Below are 20,237 nucleotides of genomic sequence, written 5' to 3' on the forward strand. Positions count from 1 at the left end.
CCTCTAACACCACCTCTGGACAGTCTGGGCCCCTCTAACACCACCTCTGGACAGTCTTTCCCCTCTAACACCACCTCTGGACAGTCTGGCCCCCTCTAACACCACCTCTGCACAGTCTGGACCTCTCTAACACTACCTCTGGACAGTCTGGGCCTCTCCAACACCACCTCTGGACAGAATGGCCCCCTCTAACACCACCTCTGGACAGTCTGTGCCCCTCTAACACCACCTCTGGACAGTCTTTCCCCTCTAACACCACCTCTGGACAGTCTGGGCCCCTCTAACACCATCTCTGGACAGTGTGGGCCTATCTAACATCACCTCTGGACAGTCTGGGCCCCTCTAACACCACCTCTGGACAGTCTGGGTCCCTCTAACACCACCTCTGGACAGTCTGGGCCCATCTAACACCACCTCTGGACAGTCTGGGCCCCTCTAACACCCCCTCTGGACAGTCTGGGCCCCTCTAACACCACCTCTGGACAGTCTGGGTCCCTCTAACACCACCTCTGGACAGTCTGGGCCCATCTAACACCACCTCTGGACAGTCTGGGCCCCTCTAACACCCCCTCTGGACAGTCTGGGCCCATCTAACACCACCTCTGGACAGTCTGGGCGCAGCAACAATCCTGCACTTGGAACCGACTTCATTACATACACTGGCCAGTGTTCTTGGTGATGCTGCTGCTGGAAAGCTGCCAGCCTGTGATAATTTGGCAGCTCTGAGGAGCATGATATCTGCCCTAAATTAACTGCCTCCAACCTCGCTCTAGTCCCCTAACCCCAAAGAGCTAGCCTGTACCTCCTTCCCAATATTCTTTAACAAGAGCACTGTGGTCACTCCATTGTGTCAGCCAGCTCCTGTCCTACTGAACCTATTCCTTCCCAATTCAAATATATTTTACCTTCCCTTGCCCAGTCTCTTCCTATCACGGCTCTTTTGATGCCCTACATTACCTGAAGAGTTTCCAGTTCCCTGGTCCTGACTGCCTTCTCTTCACTATGGACGCATAATACTTTGTACCACTTCAGGCCCCACCAGCACAGTCTCAGAACTCATCACTTCTTCCCCAAACAGACCAGTTCTTCTCCATCACCTCTTTTTGACTGAGCTTCTCACTCCAAACTACTCTTCCTTGAATTGCAATCACTTCCTTTAGATAAAAGGTATTGAAGTGGGTATCCGCATGGGTCCCAGTTACTCCTATCTTTTTGGGGGATACGTTGAATGTTTGTTGTTCCATACCCCTCACTCCTTAGTTCACAGGCCACCTCCCTCATCTTTCTTTCTGAGGCATTGTGTCTGTATCAGTGCTGCCTCTGCTGTTGCTAATAACTGGATTATTTCATGAACCTTATTTCTAAATTCCACCCTTCCCTTGCCGTCACCTGGTTCATTTCTGATGTTTCCCTTACCTTTGTCCCTCCATGAATAATGATAGAGATCCACTATTGTTCACTACAAATTTAGGGACTCCCAGAGCTCAATGCCATTCCAAGGCAATTAAAAATGGGATGCAGTTTACTTGGCCTTGTGGAAGATTTCCCCAATATGTTCTATCCATGTAAAGCATAACGAATCCAACCCAGCCAATTACCATCCATCAGGGTCACAGAAGGTATTGTTGAGAGTGCTGTTAAGTGCCATTTGCTCAGGAGTAACCTGGTTATTAATAGTAGGTTTGGGTTTCTGCAGCTTTTGATCACATTTGTTCAAGCACAGGCAAAAGAGCTTCCTCGAGCAGAGAGCAGCATTAGACTGAGTGGGGCATCAAGGACACTAGCAAGACCCATTTTGATGGGAAATCGAAGTTGGTTGTTGGTGGTTATTTTTTTAAATCCCCAGGACATCACTGCAGGAGTTCCTTGGGGTAGATATTTTCTAATCAAGCTGCTCTGAGTCTCTGGAGTATCATCTTCGGGGAGGTGATGGCCGAGTGGTATTATTGTTGGAACGTAGATCCAGGTAATGTTCTGGGTACATAGGTTCAAATCCCACCATGGCAAGTGAACTAATGCATCTGTGCCTTGAGTGTGAGAGTGAAGATCCCTCGACCTGTCTGGTAGATACTGATTTCTCTGCTGGGCTGGGATCTCTGATGGGGCTAATGTGCTCACGTACTGCAGCTATGTCATCAGATAGAATGGGTGGACTCCTCTGTCCTTCATTCCAGTCTCTGCACGATCACTGGAACCTCTGCCAGATATTCCCCTGCCCAACACCATCAGCTGATCAATGGCCAAGTTGAGAAGCTCTTTGATTGTATGGGCCCGAGCAAGGGTCTGTTCTCCAGCAGTCAAGTGTCACCATTTGTTCCACCTTAAGCTGTGGGCACGTGTCAATGTTGGATTCACTAGAATGTCATCTGAGCGTACTCCAGATAGTTTACCACGAAGGTGAATGCTGGTGGAAGGTGGGGAGGAATCATCTTTTGAGGCATTGAGTATACAGTGTATATATAGTATCAGAATGCAGCAGATCATTCATCTTTCTGCAGCACCAGGGTCAGGTTCTCTTGAGCAACTCCCTTACCATGGGGAATGACTTCCACAGCCACCTCTGCGCAAGCTGCTTTCATTATTTGCGAAAAAACAATTTAGTCTCTCCTGGATAGCCTTCAGGAGAGTCTCTGGGGAGGCACCACTTTCTGCTGAGTCTCTGACATCTCTAGATGTTGATAGGGGTGATGAGCAGAGGCTGAATGATGGGTTACAGTGAAGTGCTGTCTGGGTGCCCTTTAACAGGTGGCACCTTGGAAATTTGAGTCTGCAAGGCCTGGCAGGTGAATATGGAACAAGCTGAGAAGAGCATAACTTTGCCAGCAAACCCTTCCTGCCCCTGAGTGGAAGTACCTTCTGTTTATTTTCCTAATTCCACACTTAATCTCAACAAAATACGATTCCACCCATTGTAAAGTCCATTCCAGTGGCAATTGTACGTGTTATCTTTCAGCAATATCCAGATTTGACAGGATTTTAACAAAACGGAATTATGATAAGAATAAAGATATAGTTTGGATTTCTAATGCTAACTTTATGTTTCTCCAGATAGCAGCTTCCTTGTCAGTAGGAAGCTGGCAGTGTTCATGGACACATTCTAAGAAATGGAATTTCCCAGTGCCAACTATGCTCATGACACGGAACAAACAAAAAACCATTGCCAGTGGACATGTTTCTTTTTTGGAAAGCATTGGTTGCAATGGCTAAAATACCCATATTAACCCTGCACAAACCATTGAAGTGGTTTGTGATCTTCCCTAACACTTGGTCAGGTTGCCAAAAATAGTTGCATAAAGCAGTCTTAGCAGCTGCATATGCACAAAACAAATGTGCATAGTGTGTATGATATGAACCACCACGAATTTCTATTTTAACCCTGTAGGAATGTGTTAATTGGAATCCAATAACTTGTGGAGTGTGGCTTTAAAACTATAGGTACCGGTTAGACTGACAATGCAGTAAACACACTGTAGTATTGCATGTTTAAGGCCCCTGGTTTAGATGCTCTTCAAATCTCCTCTGTTCATTAAATGACAGCCTTCCTGAAAATTTGGCTTGCAGCTGCTAGGTGACCTCTTTATAATTCAGGCCATTTCAGCCAATCAGCTAATTCTCATGGGGTGGAAGGGCTGTGGATCTGTCAGTTGCTTTTCTAATGTGAGAAAAGATATTGCACATTTGAGCGTATTATTGCTACCTTAGTAATTAACAGAGAAATATTTATGTTAGCACAAGTGGATTGCAACACTGCATTGAAGAATCTTTGTCAAAGAAGGAAAGCAAAGGCAATTTAGATGGTTTCTGTGGAGAACTATCCTTATCTTATTTAATTTCTCTTTTCTTGTCAAAGTGGGTGTTGTGCTGAGCTTCTTTCAGTCCAGCACTTGTTCTGAATTGGCATCTTTTCTTGAACAGATTGTCAAGCATTTGGCAAGCACAACCTTTGCCACTGTACTATTTGTGCATCATATTCTGGGATTTACTGTCCAGTTTTAGTTTCTTTTACAATTTGTTTCAAGAAGCCTGGCTCATTAAAGGTACTTATGAAAGCAGTCCATAGTGATGGAGATTTATGGTTGTTCCATTCTAAGTCCTGAGACATTGCCTTGGAGAAAAATAAAATTACCAGTAATTAAATTTACAGGCAGGTTGCCATTTAGAGAAGATTTATTGCAACAAAGTTCAAAGGACAGTGAAGTTTCATTAGTAACCAATATTCTCACTGTTACACAATATTCACATTATGAAAGTCTCTCCTCCCAGAGGGTTAAACTGATGGAAGAACAATAAGATTCCTGTTGAAAGTCTATAATTTCAGACATTGCTTTCCTATTGTATCCACTCAGGATAGTAGTAAACAGACACAAAGATAACTCTTCACATTTTGACCACTTTTCTAGATTGCGTTGTGTTAGCTGCTTGCCATTATACTCACTATTCTCATCCTGTAATCTAGCCCATTGTTAATGGTGCCTTCTCTCGCTTATGTTGTTTTTTCTCTGCCAAACAGATGTTTGTTTTAGCTGTGTGTCAAAGATTGGGTTAGCAAACCCTCCAAAGTATTTAAAAATGCCATTCCCATAATTCATTGGGAAATCTGACAGTGATATCTTGTAATCTGATCATTAAGTAAAACATTAGTATAAACGTGCTAGGTTTGCCACAGACCTTTAGTCCTAGGCTTTTAACATATTGTGCATTTGAAAGAGGCATTGTTATGTGAATTAAGTTTTAATATTTCAACTAATTAATACTTCCAGTAGTTCTGGACATTGGGACATGGTTGAAAAATGTCAGAGTGAAATGAATAATTTTTTTCAGCATTGCAGGAAGAATGATATCCTGCTAAAAGTCTAGACTTCTAATTGTGTATTTACTCAGTTACATTTTGAGAACTTAAGACTTTTCTTTTTTAACGAATGTACAGTTGATTAAAGGAATGGAAATCATATTGGCACATTATGTAATCAATGGCACAAGAAAGAAGAAAAAATGCTTCAAGTACAATTAATAATTGTCTGAAAGATAGCTCTAATAAAGGTTTACACGCAAGAAATGATCCTATTGTCTTTCTCATCATCTATGCATTTTCCACACATGAAATTTGTATTAAGATTTCCAGCATTAGTAGTTTTCTTGTTACCTAACTTAATAACTTTACATTTCATGATAGAGTAAGCTTCTCAAAGGAAAGGCAGGCCTAGCACTTTTCTCCGGTGTGAGATTTGCTTTACTGAATATGAGTGTATCTCATTCTAACTCATCTGAAGCTGTCTCTCACTTAATTGTATTTTGCACTTTTGTATCACACTAAATGAAAAGGTATATTATTACAGTAAACAATAACACAACAGTTATGTTTACTGGCACTAAAATGGCCTTCATTCAGGATATTAGATAATAACAGTAGTGTTTGTTTAATGAATAGAGAATTACATGCATGGAACTGAAGACAACTTTATTTTTTCCATTTGACATTAATTTGGCATAAAGTACTGTACCATTCTGAAACTGAGCCAGAGATCAAACGCTCCTGGATTCCTCTCTGCATGAATAGGAAACAATAGAGGGTGTCAGAATAACCAGACATTACTCCTCTCTAGATACCCATGAATTAATGGGCAATCCAATAGAAAAAAACCATTGCACGGTGAATAACGCAGCTGGACTCAAGCTGAGCAAGGGTGGGATTGAGTTGCTGCCATTCCATCAGGTCTGTCATTCAGAAGGACAATGCCAAGACCCTGATACTAGAGTCTGAATTCCAACAAGAAAGCTCCACTCTGCATTGGAGTCACGTTCCTGGCGCTTGTTAACATTGAGATATGAGAGCCAGCTCTATGCTGGTTCACATGACTGGGGAATCGTGAGCTTTCCACACCTTAATGAGACCAATATTTACAGTATCATTGAATCCTTGTCATCCTGTTGTGCAGCTCAGTATAAAAAATAATATGTTTAGGTGGCTATAAGCAAATGGCACATAAATAAAAGTATACTGTACCCACAAAAGTATTGTTCATCTCTTTTCACCAGTCAATAGAGGATTGTCCATTCAAATCTATTTTGGATGGTTTATTCTATACAACTGTGGAATATCTGTCATTTGCTTTAATCAAAGTCCTAAAGTTGCTTCAATTGGTTACTGTTGCAGAGTTTTTGCTGAGTGGTAGTGCACACTAGTTTGTCAGATACAGATGTCCATGTGCTTGATTCATGTTACTCCAAACAGCCAGTCAATCTGATAGAAACACATGAATCAAATGTGACCTTCTCCATTAAACTTTGTCATGGAAAAGCTAAAATCTGAGGGTTTAAGATTTTACTTCAGAACTGCCACCTGAACTTTAATGGCTTAGTCCCCAGTGCTTAATCCCTTAATGGCTATCCTGCGATCAATTCCTGACATGCTCTGAATTAACCAGTCTCAGTCAGTGCAGTACTAAGTATTGACCTGAGCATGCCTGGGCTGGGCAGGACTATCAACATGGCTAATTATCTTACTTCTAACTGCTACCTGGTCAAGTCTGCTGGAAGTATTTGTATTGTTGTCATGGGAAAACAGGATTAAATACAACTTTAATTGTAATGGAAACAAAAGATGCTGGAAATCACAGCAAGTCAGGTAGCATCCGGAATGAGAAAGTAAGCTAATGTTTTGAGTCTAGATAACTCTTCATCAGAGCTTCACCTGCTATAATGAAGAGTCATATGGACTCAAAATGTTACCTTGCTCTCTTTTGTTTTCAGTACAGATTGCAACATCTGCAGTAATTTGCTCTTGCAACTTTAGTTGTTGTCATTGTGGACTAGCTTGTCAACAATCCATACCAATAATCATAAATGAAGAAAGGCCAACAAAAGATTGGATGACTGCCTGTAGCAAACTAGATATAATGTGTTGTCATTCACTATTAAATTAAATGGATGGAAAATTATAGTGGTGGAATCTCATCTCCCAGTATGTGAAGGGAGTGAGTGAGATACAGACCCCCAATCTACCCAATGATTTAACTTCAGAAAGTAGCCTAAATGTGTTATCAAATTGACATTGTAAATAATTTAATAAACAGTTCTTTATGTGCAATAGTTCTGATTGAATGAAGTATCCTTGCAGGGGGAGTGATGCAAATAAAATTAAACTGCAGGATGCCATAAATCTTGGAGTTTTGTTTTGGTTCAGAAAGGGTTAATCATTTTTAATGTGAGCATGACTTGGTTTTATTTCATTTGCAAATGCACAATTTATTGTCAAGACTTCTACAGTCACATTGCATTTCACATATTACTTAAAGTGCTTGAAAATTGAATCAGAGAAAACAGGTCCCATCCTCTTCTGCACATTCATCACGCCAAAAGCGTGTTTGTAGTTTTCACTTTGATTATTGCAGAAGCTGCAGTTTTCTGAGTAACTGCAGAATGCAAATAAGCCAAAGTAAATGCCCACTAAATTAAATCTGTTTTCTCTTTATTCTGCAAATAGCAACAAAGTTAAATACTATGTTACCTCTATCTCTTTATTTGACAGTCTGGTCTGCTGTTTGTGCTTATTAATGTGAAGCATTATAATGTGTCTCAGGAGATATATGAAAGTTTGATAAAACCAAAGAGACATGCAGGTGATGATGTGGTGACAATGGAAGTGACAGGAAAAAAGTAAATAGGCATTCTAGTCATTGCCCATTGTACATGATTTTCTCCTCTATTTGTCCCCCATGCTAATTCAGTTTCTTTATTATTTTCCTACAGTGATTTGAGCGAAAACCACATTCATGCTATTCCAAGGAAGGCTTTCCGAGGAGCTGTTGACATCAAAAATTTGTGAGTATCTTTTGCTCAAAGTCTTAAAGTACTAGACGTACCAGAGGGATCTGTACTCTACTGCTCTCCATTGTCACATTACCTGGACATAAATGGGTTTTCTTCATCCCGGGAACAGTCTTCCCAGCTCGCGACCAGAAAGTCAGGATATGCCAATATTCAGGGTCACAGCTCATAATATTCACTGTGCTTCTGTGGCTTTGTTGGGTTGAATTTTACTGCAGTTTTGGTGGCTGGTGCTTTCTGCTCCAAAGATATTCCCAGGTGACCTGGGGGAGGTCACCCCACTAGCAGCCACCCTGCAGAGACGAGGGCCCGCTCCGGTGTAGGCAAAATACTGGTGACCTGAGAAGACTGCCCACTGCGGGGCCTTCAATTGTTTCACTCGCCTGCCTACCCCTCTTCAGCCTGACATCTCGTCTTGCCAGTGGGAAACCTCTTTGCTGAAGTACCCCGTTGAGGTGGGAGCCCAATGATATGCCCCACTATTTTCCCAGAATCCACCACTCCTTCCCAGCCTGACTTGATGGGAGGCGATTATCTCCAGGTTTTCCTGTTTTGGGTGTAAGTTCCAAGCAGGGTTATATTTTTACGGTGTTACACCTAACCATTGAAAGCAGACGTCAATGTGCATGCAGATGAGCAACTTTTTAAGTAGGTTTTCAGCTAGATGTTTATCTTCAAGTCGAAGATGTAGTTTTGAAGCAGTTGTCACAGGTCTTCAAAGTGTAAGATGAAGAAAACCAGTCTGACACGGAACTGAATGGGCTACAGTTATCATTATGTCATCAGTTATTTAGTAGACAGCAACCTTACAGCGACCAGTTGCAAGTGTCTTGCTGGCACTGGATCTGCATGGAAGCTGTGCCATCTAACATATAAGATTTAAACTATCAATTATAATCATGGTCCTGCCTCACAGCAGGCTAGCATAGGTGCCACCTACAGTGTTAGATGCTTACCTGATACGTCAAACAAGTGACTGTTTTATTGATCTTCACAGCTAGCATTTCCTCTTTACCCAAACTGAATAGCAACGAGATTGAATGGGGGCAAGGGAATTTCATTGAGAAAATCTTGGGCACCTCAGGAGTTTGGCTTCAATTCCTCAATTTTTGAGTGAGCATTTTGAAAAATTACTGAAACTGGCATACTCTGAGTGAAACTGCTTTCAGAGTTATTGAGCTGGAGGCTGAGCTGCATACATTGTGGCTCAGAGGGAAAAAGGGGAAAGTTACCTGGACACTTGTGTTCCAGCAGGCAGTCACATTCCTAAGGAAAGGGCCTTCTGATTTGTTCGAAGAGCGGGAACAGAGGGGTGTGACTACGAGTGAGGCAGATAAGGGGACACAGAAGGCAGGAAAGCAGGAATCTCAGCTTCTGCAAATGTCCAAACATATTTAAGTTTTTTTTGCAGCTCTCAGTTTCATCCAAACAAGCTGAGAGTTGATGACCATGGCAAAGTAATTCAAGAGGGTGGAGTGAGAAAGAATATAATGGTAGTAGAGAACAATATTTTGAGTGGTTTGACACTGTTCTCCTCAGTAAAAAGTGAGAATCCCGATATTTGCGTTGCCTGAACGGTGCTGGGGCTTTGGATATCTGCACTGGGCAAGAAAGGAATCTGCAGTGGGTGTATCCAAACCATGGTCCACAGCAGTGTTGACAAACTAAGAAAGAGGATTTGCTGAGGTAGTGTGAGATGTTAAGAGTTAAATTGTAAAATAGAACCTCAAAGGTAATAATCCTGAAATTGGTACCTAAGCCATGTGTAAATTGGCTTAAAATGAATTAGATTAAAGAAGTGAATGTGTGCCTCAAAGAGTGATGTAGGTAAAGTGGGATCCAGTTTATGGGGTACTACCACCAGCATGGAGAAAGTGAGATCTGTACTGCTAGGATAGTCTGCACTCCAACCATACTGGGACTGCTGTTCACATGGTCTGCATAGCTAGCAAGGTAGAGGGATTTAAACTAAACAACAGTCATGAGGAAACAAGTTTGGGTGAATGTGACAAATCCAGAGATGGAAGTGAGGCAAGGGAGCAAAAACCTAATGTGAAAATAAAGGTCAAAGAATGGCAGGAAGGGACAGACACAACAATACTTAACAGCACTCAAGACTAGATGTGACAAAGGTAATAAAAAAAACATTAACATCTCTGTACCTGAAAACATAGAGCACTCACAGCACAGTAAATAAATTGAAATTAATAAATATGATCTGACAGCCATTACAGAGACTTGGCCACATAATAACAAGGTTGGGTTTTGAATATTGAGATATAAATAATATTCAAGAAGAATAGGAAGCTCGGGCAAAGGGGTAGAACTTCCAATGAAAGATGGAATTGATTCAGTAGTTAGACATGACCTTACTTAGGGAGATCAGGACATGGAATTGCTTGGGGGAAGATGAGGACTAGTAGGGGCAAGAAGTCACTGATGGTATAGAACAATCGGCTGACCAAACAGTAGCCTTGATGTAAGAAGAAATATTCCAGAAGAAATACTGGGGACTTGTAATAAAGGGAAAGCAATAATTATGGGTGATTTAAATATTGATATCAACTGGAAAGATCAGATCAACACTGGTGGCCTTGAAGGAGAGTTCATAGAATTCAAACAAGGTACTTACTTAGAACAGCATGTTCTAGAACTGACCAGAGAACAGGAGAGTTAGTATGAGGTATGTTGTATGATTAATTAATGGCCTTAGAGGAAAGGCACCTCTAGGTAATAGCTATCATAATATGATTGAATTTTGCATTAAATTTGAAGGGAAAGGAGTGGGTGTGAAATTTAAATTTTAAATCAAAACAGGGCAGCAGTGTGGGTATGAAAGCTGAGGTAGCCAAAGTGAACTGGGATACAAGGCTATTAAGTGGATTAGAACAGAGGCTGTGGTAGTCTTTGAGAGGGATATTTCAAAATGCTCGGAATAGGTATATTCGTATTATAAAGGAAATATTCCAAGGGGAAGTTCGATGATCCATGGTCAGCTAAAAAAGTTAGGGAAAGCATCAGACATAAGGACAAACCATATAATTTCACAAAGAAAAAAAAAAGTCAAACCAACAGCAGATTTAAGAGAGAAACAGACAAAAGAAGCACATGGTGAGGTCAGTGCAGGAGAGAGAGAGATAGAAACCCACTTTGCTAACTGACCGAGTTAGCAGTTGCTGCCTTTGCTGTTTGAATTCATGTATCACTGGACATCGGAGTGCGTCTGGGAAAATTAACAAACAGTGAAATTCACAACTGATCTTGGAGGAACCTGTTTGGGAGAGGTCACAGCACAGAAGCAGATAAGTGGATTTTAAGCACGGCCTTAAAATAAGTCTGCAGTAGTGAATAGAGTGGGTTCTTTCTTGATTATATGTTTTATTGTCTCTTGATTAGACTTAAAATATAAGCCATTAGTATTAATTTAACTTGGAGCAGTGTTTTATAGAGGAATTAGACAGTGCTATTTTCTGGGTCTGCAGATTGAAAGAAGCAAAAATGGCCTTTAGTACAGTGATATGCTCTCCTTATCAGATGTGGGAGTTTAGGGAGAGTTTATGGGTTACTAAGGATTACATCTGAAATAAATGCCATTGATTGTGCATCTTATCAGATTGAATCGATCGGTTGGAGCGACAGTTAGAGGCAATGAGGAATTTACAAAAGCAAGGGGATGTGATGGATGGCAGTTATAGGAAGGAGGGAAAGTCTCAGATCCAGTCACATAGATTAACTCCAGGAAAGGTAAGAGAGGTAGGTAGGTAGTGCAGGAGTCTTCTGTGGCTATCCCCATTTCAACCAAGTATGCTGTTTTGGAAAATGTTGGGGGTGATGGATTCTCAGGGGAATGTAGCATGGATAGCCAAGTTTCTGGTATTGAGACTGGGTCTAATGTAATGAGGGGTACGTCGGGTTCCAAACGATCAATTGTGTTAGGGGACTCTCTAGTCCGAGGTACAGACAGGCGTTTCTGTGGCCAGCAGCGAAAAATCAGAATGGTGTGTTGCTTCCCTGGTGCCAGGATCAATGATGTCTCAGAGAGGGTGCAGAATGTTCTCACGGGGGAGAGGGGCCAGCAAGAGGTGATTGTCCACATTGGAACCAACGACATAGGAAGGGAAAAGGTTGAGATTCTGAAGGGACATTACAGAGAGTTAGGCAGGAATTTAAAAAGGAGGTCCTTGAAAGTAGTAATATCTGGATTACTCCCGGTGCTACAGGCTAGTGAGGGCAGAAATAGGAGGGTAGAGCAGATGAATGCATGGCTGAGGAGCTGGTGTATGGGAGAAGAATTCACATTTTTGAATTATTGGAAGCTGTTTTGTGGTAGAAGTGACCTGTAGAAGAAGGATGGATTGCACCAAATTGGAAGGGGACCAATATACTGACAGGGAATTTGCTAGAGCAGCTCGGGAGTATTTAAACTAGTAAGGTGAGGGGGTGGGACCCAGGGAGATAGTGAGGAAAGAGATCAATCTGAGACTGGTACAGTTGAGAACAAAAGTGAGTCAAACAGTCAGGGCAGGCAGGGATTTATTTCAATGCAAGAGGCCTAACAGGGAAGGCAGATGAACTCCGGGCATGGTTAGGAACATGGGACTGGGATATCATAGCAATTACGAAAACATGGCTCAGGGATGGGCAGGACTGGCAGCTGAATGTTCCAGGATACAAATGCTACAGGAAGGATAGAAAGGGAGGCAAGAGAGGAGGGGGAGTGGCATTTTTGCTAAGGGATAGCATTACAGCTGTGTTGAGGGAGGATATTTCCGGAAATACATCCAGGGAAGGTATTTGAGTGGAACTGAGAAATAAGAAAGGGATGATCACCTTATTGGGATTGCATTATAGACCCCCTAATAGTCAGAGGGAAATTGAGAAACAAACTTATAAGGAGATCTCAGCTATCTGTAAGAATAATAGGGTGGTTATGGTAGGGGGTTTTAACTTTCCAAACATAGACTGGGACTGTCATAGTGTTAAGGGTTTAGATGTTAAGTCTGTACAAGAAAACTTTTGGTTCAGTATGTGGATGTACCTACTAGAGAAGGTGCAAAACTTGACCTACTCTTGGGAAGTAAGGCTGGGCAGGTGACTGAGGTTTCAGTGGGGAAGCACTTTGGGGCCAGCAACCATAATTCTATTAGTTTTAAAATAGTGATGGAAAAGGATAGACCAGATCTAAAAGTTGAAGTTCTAAATTGGAGAAAGGACAATTTTGACGGTATTAGGCAAGAACTTTCTAAAGCTGATTAGGGGCAGATGTTCGCAGGTAAAGAGACGGCTGGAAAATGGGAAGCCTTCAGAAATGAGATAACAAGAATCCAGAGAAAGTATGTTCCTGTCAGGGTGAAAGGAGAGGCTGGTAGATATAGGGAATATTGGATGACTAAATAAATTGAGGGTTTGGTTAAGAAAAAGAAGGAAGCATATGTCAGGTATAGACAGGATAGATTGAGTGAGTCCTCAGAAGAGTATAAAGGCAGTAGGAGTATACTTAAGAGAGAAATCAGGAGGGCAAAAAGGGGACATGAGATAGCTTTTGCAAATAGAATTAAGGAGAATCCAAAGGGTTTTTACAAATACATTAAGGACAAAAGGGGAACCAGGGAGAGATTAGGGACCCTCAAAGATCAGCAAGGTGGCCTTTATGTGGAGGTGCAGGAGATGGGGCAGATACTAAACGAGTATTTTGCATCAGTATTTACTGTGGAAAAGGACTTGGAAAATATAGAATGTAAGGAAATAGATGGTTACATCTTGCAAAATGTCCATATTACAGAGGAGGAAGTGCTGGATGTCTTGAAATGCATAAAAGTGGATAAATCTCCAGGACCTGATCAGGTGTACCCTGGACCTCTGTGGGAGGCCAGGGAAGTGATTGCTGGGCCTCTTGCTGAGATATTTGTATCATCGATAATCACAGGTGAAGTGCCGGAAGACTGAAGGTTGTCTAACATGGTGTCACTGTTTAAGTAAGGTGGTAATGACAAGCCAGGGAACTATAGCCCAGTAAGCCTGACGTCAGTGGTGGGCAATTTGTTGGAGGGAATCCTGAGGGACAGGATGTACATGTATTTGGAAAGGCAAGATCTGATTAGGGATAGTCAACGTGGCTTTGTGCTGGGAAATCATGTCTCACAAACCTGATTGAGTTTTTGAAGAAGTAACAAAGAGGATTGTTGAGGGCAGAGCAGTAGATGTGATCTATATGGACTTCAGTAAGGCGTTCAACAAGGTTCCCCACGGGAGACTGGTGAGCAAGATTAGATCTCATGGAATACAGGGAGAACTAGCCATTTGGATACAGATAGAAGACAGAGTGGTGGTGGAGGGTTGTTTCTCAGACTGGAGGCCTGTGACCAGTGGAGTGCCACAAGTATTGGCGCTGGGCCAATTACTTTTCATCATTTACATAAATGATTTGGATGTGAGCATAAGAGGTACAGTTAGTAAGTTTGCAGATGACACCAAAATTGGAGGTGTAGTGGACAGCAAAGAAGGTTACCTCAGATTACAACAGGATCTGGACCAGATGGGCCAATGGGCTGAGAAGTGGCAGATAGAGTTTAATTTATATAAACGCGAGGTGCTGCATTTTGGGAAAGCAAATCTTAGCAGGCCTTATACACTTAATGGTGAGGTCCTAGGGAGTGTTGCTGAACAAAGAGACCTTGGAGTGCAGGTTCATAGCTCCTTGCAAGTGGAGTTGCAGGTCGATAGGATAGTGAAGAAGGTGTTTGGTATGCTTTCCTTTAATGGTCAGAGTATTGAGTACAGGAGTTGGGAGGTCATGTTGTGGCTGTACAGGACATTGGTTAGGCCACTTTTAGAACATTGCATACAATTCTAGTTTCCTTCCTATCGGAAAGCTGTTGTGAAACCTGAAAGGGTTCAGAAAAGATTTACAAGGATATTGCCAGTGTTGGAGGATTTGAGCTATAGGGAGAGGCTGAACAGGCTGGGGCTGTTTCCCTGGAGCGTCGGAGGCTGAGGGGTGACCTTATAGAGATTTACAAATGATGAGGGGCATGGGTAGGGTAAATAGACAAAGTCTCTTCCCTGGCGTTGGGGAGTCCAGAACTAGAGGGCATAGGTTTAGGGTGAGAGGGGAAAGATATAAAAGAGACCTAAGGGGCAACTTTTTCACTCAGAGGGTGGTACGTGTATGGAATGAGCTGCCAGAGGAAGTGGAGGAGGCTGGTACAATTGCAATATTGAAGAGGCATTTGGATGGATACATGAATAGGAAGGGTTTGGAGGGATATGGGCCGGGTGCTGGCAGGTGGGAGTAGATTGGATTGGGATATCTGGTTGGCATGGACGAGTTGGACCGAAGGGTCTGTTTCCGTGCTGTACATCTCTATGACTCTATGTCAGATGACTGGTCAAAGAATGACAGGGAGTAACTAAAAGGTGAAACAGGATAAATAAATAAGAGAGGCAGCTAGCTGGAAATGTGAAAACAATAACAAGTTCTGTGAAAATCTGGGATGAATGGCCTTCTCCTCCTCCTATGTTCTATATTTCTAAAAAATGTAAAAAAGAATAGTCATTTTTGTTTATCTACAGCGTGAGAACTTGGAGTTTATCGAAGATAATCAATAAATGACAGATATAATGAGTAAATATTTTTTCTTCCATCTTAACTATTATTAAAAGAATAATACCTATAAATCACGAGGTTGAAAGAAGAGAGAGGAATTATGTGCAGTATGAAGCAATCACATAGAGCGGGGAGCTGACAATTCTCTGGATCCTAGGGCTTAAAAGAGGTGCTAATGAAGTCGTTGATGCTTTGATATTGATTTTTTGAAAATTCATTAGATGTTGATAAGGTTTCATTCAGTTGGAAAGTAGTAAATATAACTCCTTTATTCAAGAAGGGAGAGAGGTTATAGGAAAATATGGGCTGAGGAAAATGCTTAAATCAATCATTAAGGACATTATAGCTGTGCACTTTGAAAATTTCAAAGTAATCTGTAGGACCCATGGTTCTGTCAAGGAACGGGTACTTGGATAAAGGAGAATTCATTGTTGTGTTGTACTTGGATTTCTAGAAAGCTTTTAACAAGGTTTCATACGAAAGCTTATTATTTGAATAGAAAGTAAATAGTATTGGGGGTAAAGTATGAGGATGGACAGAAGATGGGCTGTTGAGAGACTTGCTGCAAGTGTCTGTACTGCCCTCAAATTTTTTACAATTTCTATTAATAAAAACAGATTAGGTGATCAAGGCCTGGAGCTAAATTTGCATATAGCACAAAGAAGGTAGGAATGGATATTGTGAAGATAACACAGCAAGGTTACAGGCTGATATAGATTGGTTAAGTGATTGTCCAAAATTCCAGCCATCTACATATGACTCCACACCCATAGCAATATGATTAGCTCTTCAGACCATTGCAGAGACCAACAAAGAGTCAATCATTAGGAGGGCAGCTAGGGATGGGTAACAGATGCTGGCCTTGCCAGCAAAGCCCACATCCCACTGACAAACTTTGAAAAAGCTATCCAAAAATCTTGGATTTAGCTATCACCGATTTTACTGTGTGAGCAGTGCATTCTCTGAAGCCGTTAATTTGAAGATAGCGTGAGGAAGAGGTAATATCTTGAACAGCCCATTTCCTGCATATATCTCATGTAATGTGGGCTGTTGTTAGATATAATTTGTTGAGTAATATCAAACATGCTGAATATGCTAAACATGTCAGCGGTTATAGAGTTATACAGCACAGAGTCAGACCTTTCAGTCCAACTTGTCCATGCCGATCAGATATCCTAAATTAATCTAATCCCATTTGCCAAATTTGGCCCATATCCTTCTAAACCATCTAATCCCTCTAATCCCTCTAAACCTATTCAAATACCTATTCAGATGCCTTTTAAATGTTGTAATTGTACCAGCCTCCACTACTTTCTCTGGTAGCTCATTCTGTATATGCACTGTTTTCTGTCTGAAAAAGTTACCCCTCAGGTCCCTTTTAAATCTTTCTCCTCTCACCTTAAATCTATGGTCTCTAATTTTGGACTCCCCTACCCTGGGAAAAAGACCTTGCATATTCATCCTATCCAAGCCTCTCATGTTTTATTAACCTCTGTAAAGCTCCGACACTCCAGGGGAAAAAGCTCCAGTCTATTCAGCCCCTCCTATAGTTCAAGCTCTCAAACCCTGGAATCATCCTTGTAAATCTTTTCTGAACTCTTTCAGGCTTAACAATATCCTTCCTGTAATAGGAAAACTGAACTGAATGCAGTGTTCCAAAAGTGACCAGACCAATGTCCTGTACAGTTGCAACATGACATCCCAACTCCTATACTCAATGCAATGACATTGGTGGTACGATTGGTTTGTCACAAAAAAGGTCAATTTGCTGGAATCATCAAGAATGTAAATGCACCATTGGACATGGGAAGTATCAATGGTGTTCTTGCACAATGGCTCAGAAGAAATCTTGGATTTGGATTGGAGGTCCTCTTAATTGTTCAGGTTGTTGAATAGACTTTGTGATGTTGTTGGAATGTTTGGTGTTGCAACTGACAAGTGTGTAACTTCAAGGATCATGCTAATACAAAATCCGCGCATGCTGCTGGATTATTGACAATGTATCAAAATGTAAAAGGTTTCAGGTGACTACCATGATGAGCCATAATGAAATAAAGCGAGATAATGCCAATGCAAGGCCCAAGGTTGTTAATCAATTGTAGACTGCATCACATTGTGCCTGTTTCCTAAGTACAGGTATCTTACACAGACAGGGGTTAGGTGGTGCCGGTTACATGAATGCTTATAAGTGCCTTCAGTGAGGTTTGACCAAAAGAAGAAAGAGAAAGAAAGAGAGAGAGAGAGAGAGAGAAGTGACCAAACAATCAGTCCCCAGATCGAGGAAATCTACTCCCATTGATTGTTGGCTGCATAAGACTTCCAGATAACAGGGACATGACTGTATATCTCTTATAAGCTGCTTAAAAGAATGATATTCATATTTGCGTGAGTATCAGTCTTGGCATTTATGCCACACCTTTTTCTGGGATACGTTACATGGATGGAGATTAAGTTTTAAAGTTTTGAAATGACAGCAATGTGGTGTGCTTAGTTTACCATATGTCCTGTCTCTTCAGGTTCTGGGAGCTGTGATATTACAGGTACCTCACGGAGCTTGTGGACATGTTTCCTTACCATCAACGGAACTTCAGAAATATCCTTGAAATTGTATCTTAGTTAGCTGTTCTTCACATACTTCAGAGGAGCATTATGTTGCATTTTGAGTTTCTCTGGACAATTGGATTTTTAGCCCAGTGTGCCACTGTAGAACTTATCTTTCTGTGTCACATAAAATAGGAGCTGGCTTGGTGGATGAGACAAGCCAAATCTCATACAAGATTTGGATGTTTAATTGAAACTTTTAATGGCTGCAGTAATTATTGCAGAGTCGAGCACTTGAAGATTTTGCTTACCAACTGCAATTGCCTTGAGCTTGCGTCATGTCGAGCAGTGCATCGAGATATATTCTTTGAGTTTATTTGGAAGTGTTTTCTGAAGGATTTTCTGAATGTTGAGACAGTGACCAGTTCCATAAGAGGTTTAGCTAAGTTAACTTTAATTCCTTACTAAGGAAATCAGATTCCTTACTATTACATCAATACAGGCCCATAAATTGACAATTGTTTCAGCTGGCTGTTGTCAGTATGAGGTGAACTCAAAATCAGCAATTCACTTGAATTTTGAGCTGGTGTCCTAAAATCTGGAAAATGTTGTCAGGAGATCTTTGTGGTCATCATTTGAAATACTGAAGGATTAGAGTCTTCCTAATAAATCAGTTCCAAACATATTAATGAGTTTAACTGTCTGACTTTCTTTGTAAGCTATTTGTTGAGGAAGCAAGTCAAGATGAATTAATTAATTAATTAATTAATTTCTGTAACTAAAGCTCAGACAGAATTTAAATGGAGTGGCAAACCATGCTTGGTTGTTTGCTTTCTATCTTTTCTGTGCTCTTTAAAATGCTAGGATAAATATTGTATTACAATATTTATTTTTTTTTGTTTTCTTTGTGCTTTTTATTGTGCTGTTTCATTTCTCTTTCTCTCTGATCAGTTTTAAAGTTTGCTCCTTTAAATGTAGTAGGCGTGTGTCTGTAGGTGGTGTTCATGTCAAAAAAGAGTAATGAAAGTGCACATTTTACTTTGATTGTTTCTAACCTTTTCCAAGGAACAACATTGACTGATGTTTTTTGCACGCTTAATCCCTTTTGGTATAGCAATTATTTCTTCTTTCCTCATTCTTTCCCTGGATTTTGTTCTCAAAAACATTTGAGTAGATTGGAGCAGTTAAGGCTTTCATTCATTTTTTAAAATTCCCATTTGTTAAATCAGATCAGCTGTGGCCTGCTACTTGAGAGGAGAGGGTACTTACAAATGATTTTTCCTTCAGACTGTAGCACTTTAGTCTTGGTTGTAGTTGTAACTTTAGCTCTAAACTCAGGTTAGTGATGAAGAATGACCTTTTAACGAAAGCAAATCTTCACAATTGTCACTGTTTTTATCACCTTTGCAGACTTTAGTACTAAATATCTGTGACCATTAGCATCCCAAATCCCTTACTGCTACCATGAGATGGTTTCTTAAGTCAATCACCACTGCTTGTATGATATGGTCTAAGTGCTGCTGTGTATATTAGCTTGTCAATGTATGTTGAGATGGATATTTTGAAGGCTATTAACAGCAGTAACTATTTACATTGCTGCAATATCACAGACTTCTATATTGTCTGGGTTCTGAGGTCATGATGTCACTGAACATTATGCACACACAGCTAATTCCATGGCACTAGGAGAGTGACTAAAGGTGAGGTACATAGTCTTGTAGGAGAACATCACATATCATGATGTCATGTAACTATCCTAAATGTATACTGCCTGTCTGGCATGGAACCTATACAATAGCATGACAGCCTATACCTCTCCCTTGGTGTACAGATTCATTCAATTTATACTCACCGTCTGTCATGTCATTAATACATTCTATATCATTCTTTGAAGGATTATTTTCTGCTCAGTGTTGCTGTAAGGTTTGCAGGGTTCACTGTCACCATTGTTCAGTACAGTCTCTTTCTCTTAAAGTCCTCTGAGTCACCAACATCTTCTTTTCTATTTAGAGGGAGTGATGCTGGTTATCACTACTACTATGTTGTGGCAGGGGTACACCATACTGTTGCTGTCTGTTGTCACACCTCTGCTTACCATGTTGTGTCTAATTTGAAGGGTCCTGTTCAGTAAACAGTATGAAGTTTCCTACGTTGTTGCAACTCATTGCAGATTCCATGAATATGACTTGCATTACCACAGAGATTGTTAAAAGAAGCACACTAGCCTCAGCTCTCTCTTCTCCAGACTTCTTTACTTTGACCA

General features: G+C 41.0%; 1 protein-coding gene across 3 annotated transcripts in view; it reads left to right on the forward strand.

The window, feature by feature from the left end:
* The window catches only part of slit2 (slit homolog 2 (Drosophila)), a 464,730-nt gene that overhangs the window by 245,163 nt on the left and 199,330 nt on the right, over positions 1 to 20,237 (forward strand). For all 3 annotated transcript variants that reach the window (XM_087986800.1, XM_087986798.1, XM_087986799.1), the window contains exon 5: positions 7,750 to 7,821. In XM_087986800.1, the coding sequence (XP_087842926.1) occupies positions 7,750 to 7,821 (72 nt within the window). The remainder of the gene's footprint in view (positions 1 to 7,749; positions 7,822 to 20,237) is intronic.

Source organism: Chiloscyllium plagiosum, unplaced genomic scaffold (assembly GCF_037043375.1).
Source record: "Chiloscyllium plagiosum isolate Xiang-an unplaced genomic scaffold, Cpla_swu_hap1 HiC_scaffold_1, whole genome shotgun sequence".
Classification (NCBI taxonomy): domain Eukaryota; kingdom Metazoa; phylum Chordata; class Chondrichthyes; order Orectolobiformes; family Hemiscylliidae; genus Chiloscyllium; species Chiloscyllium plagiosum.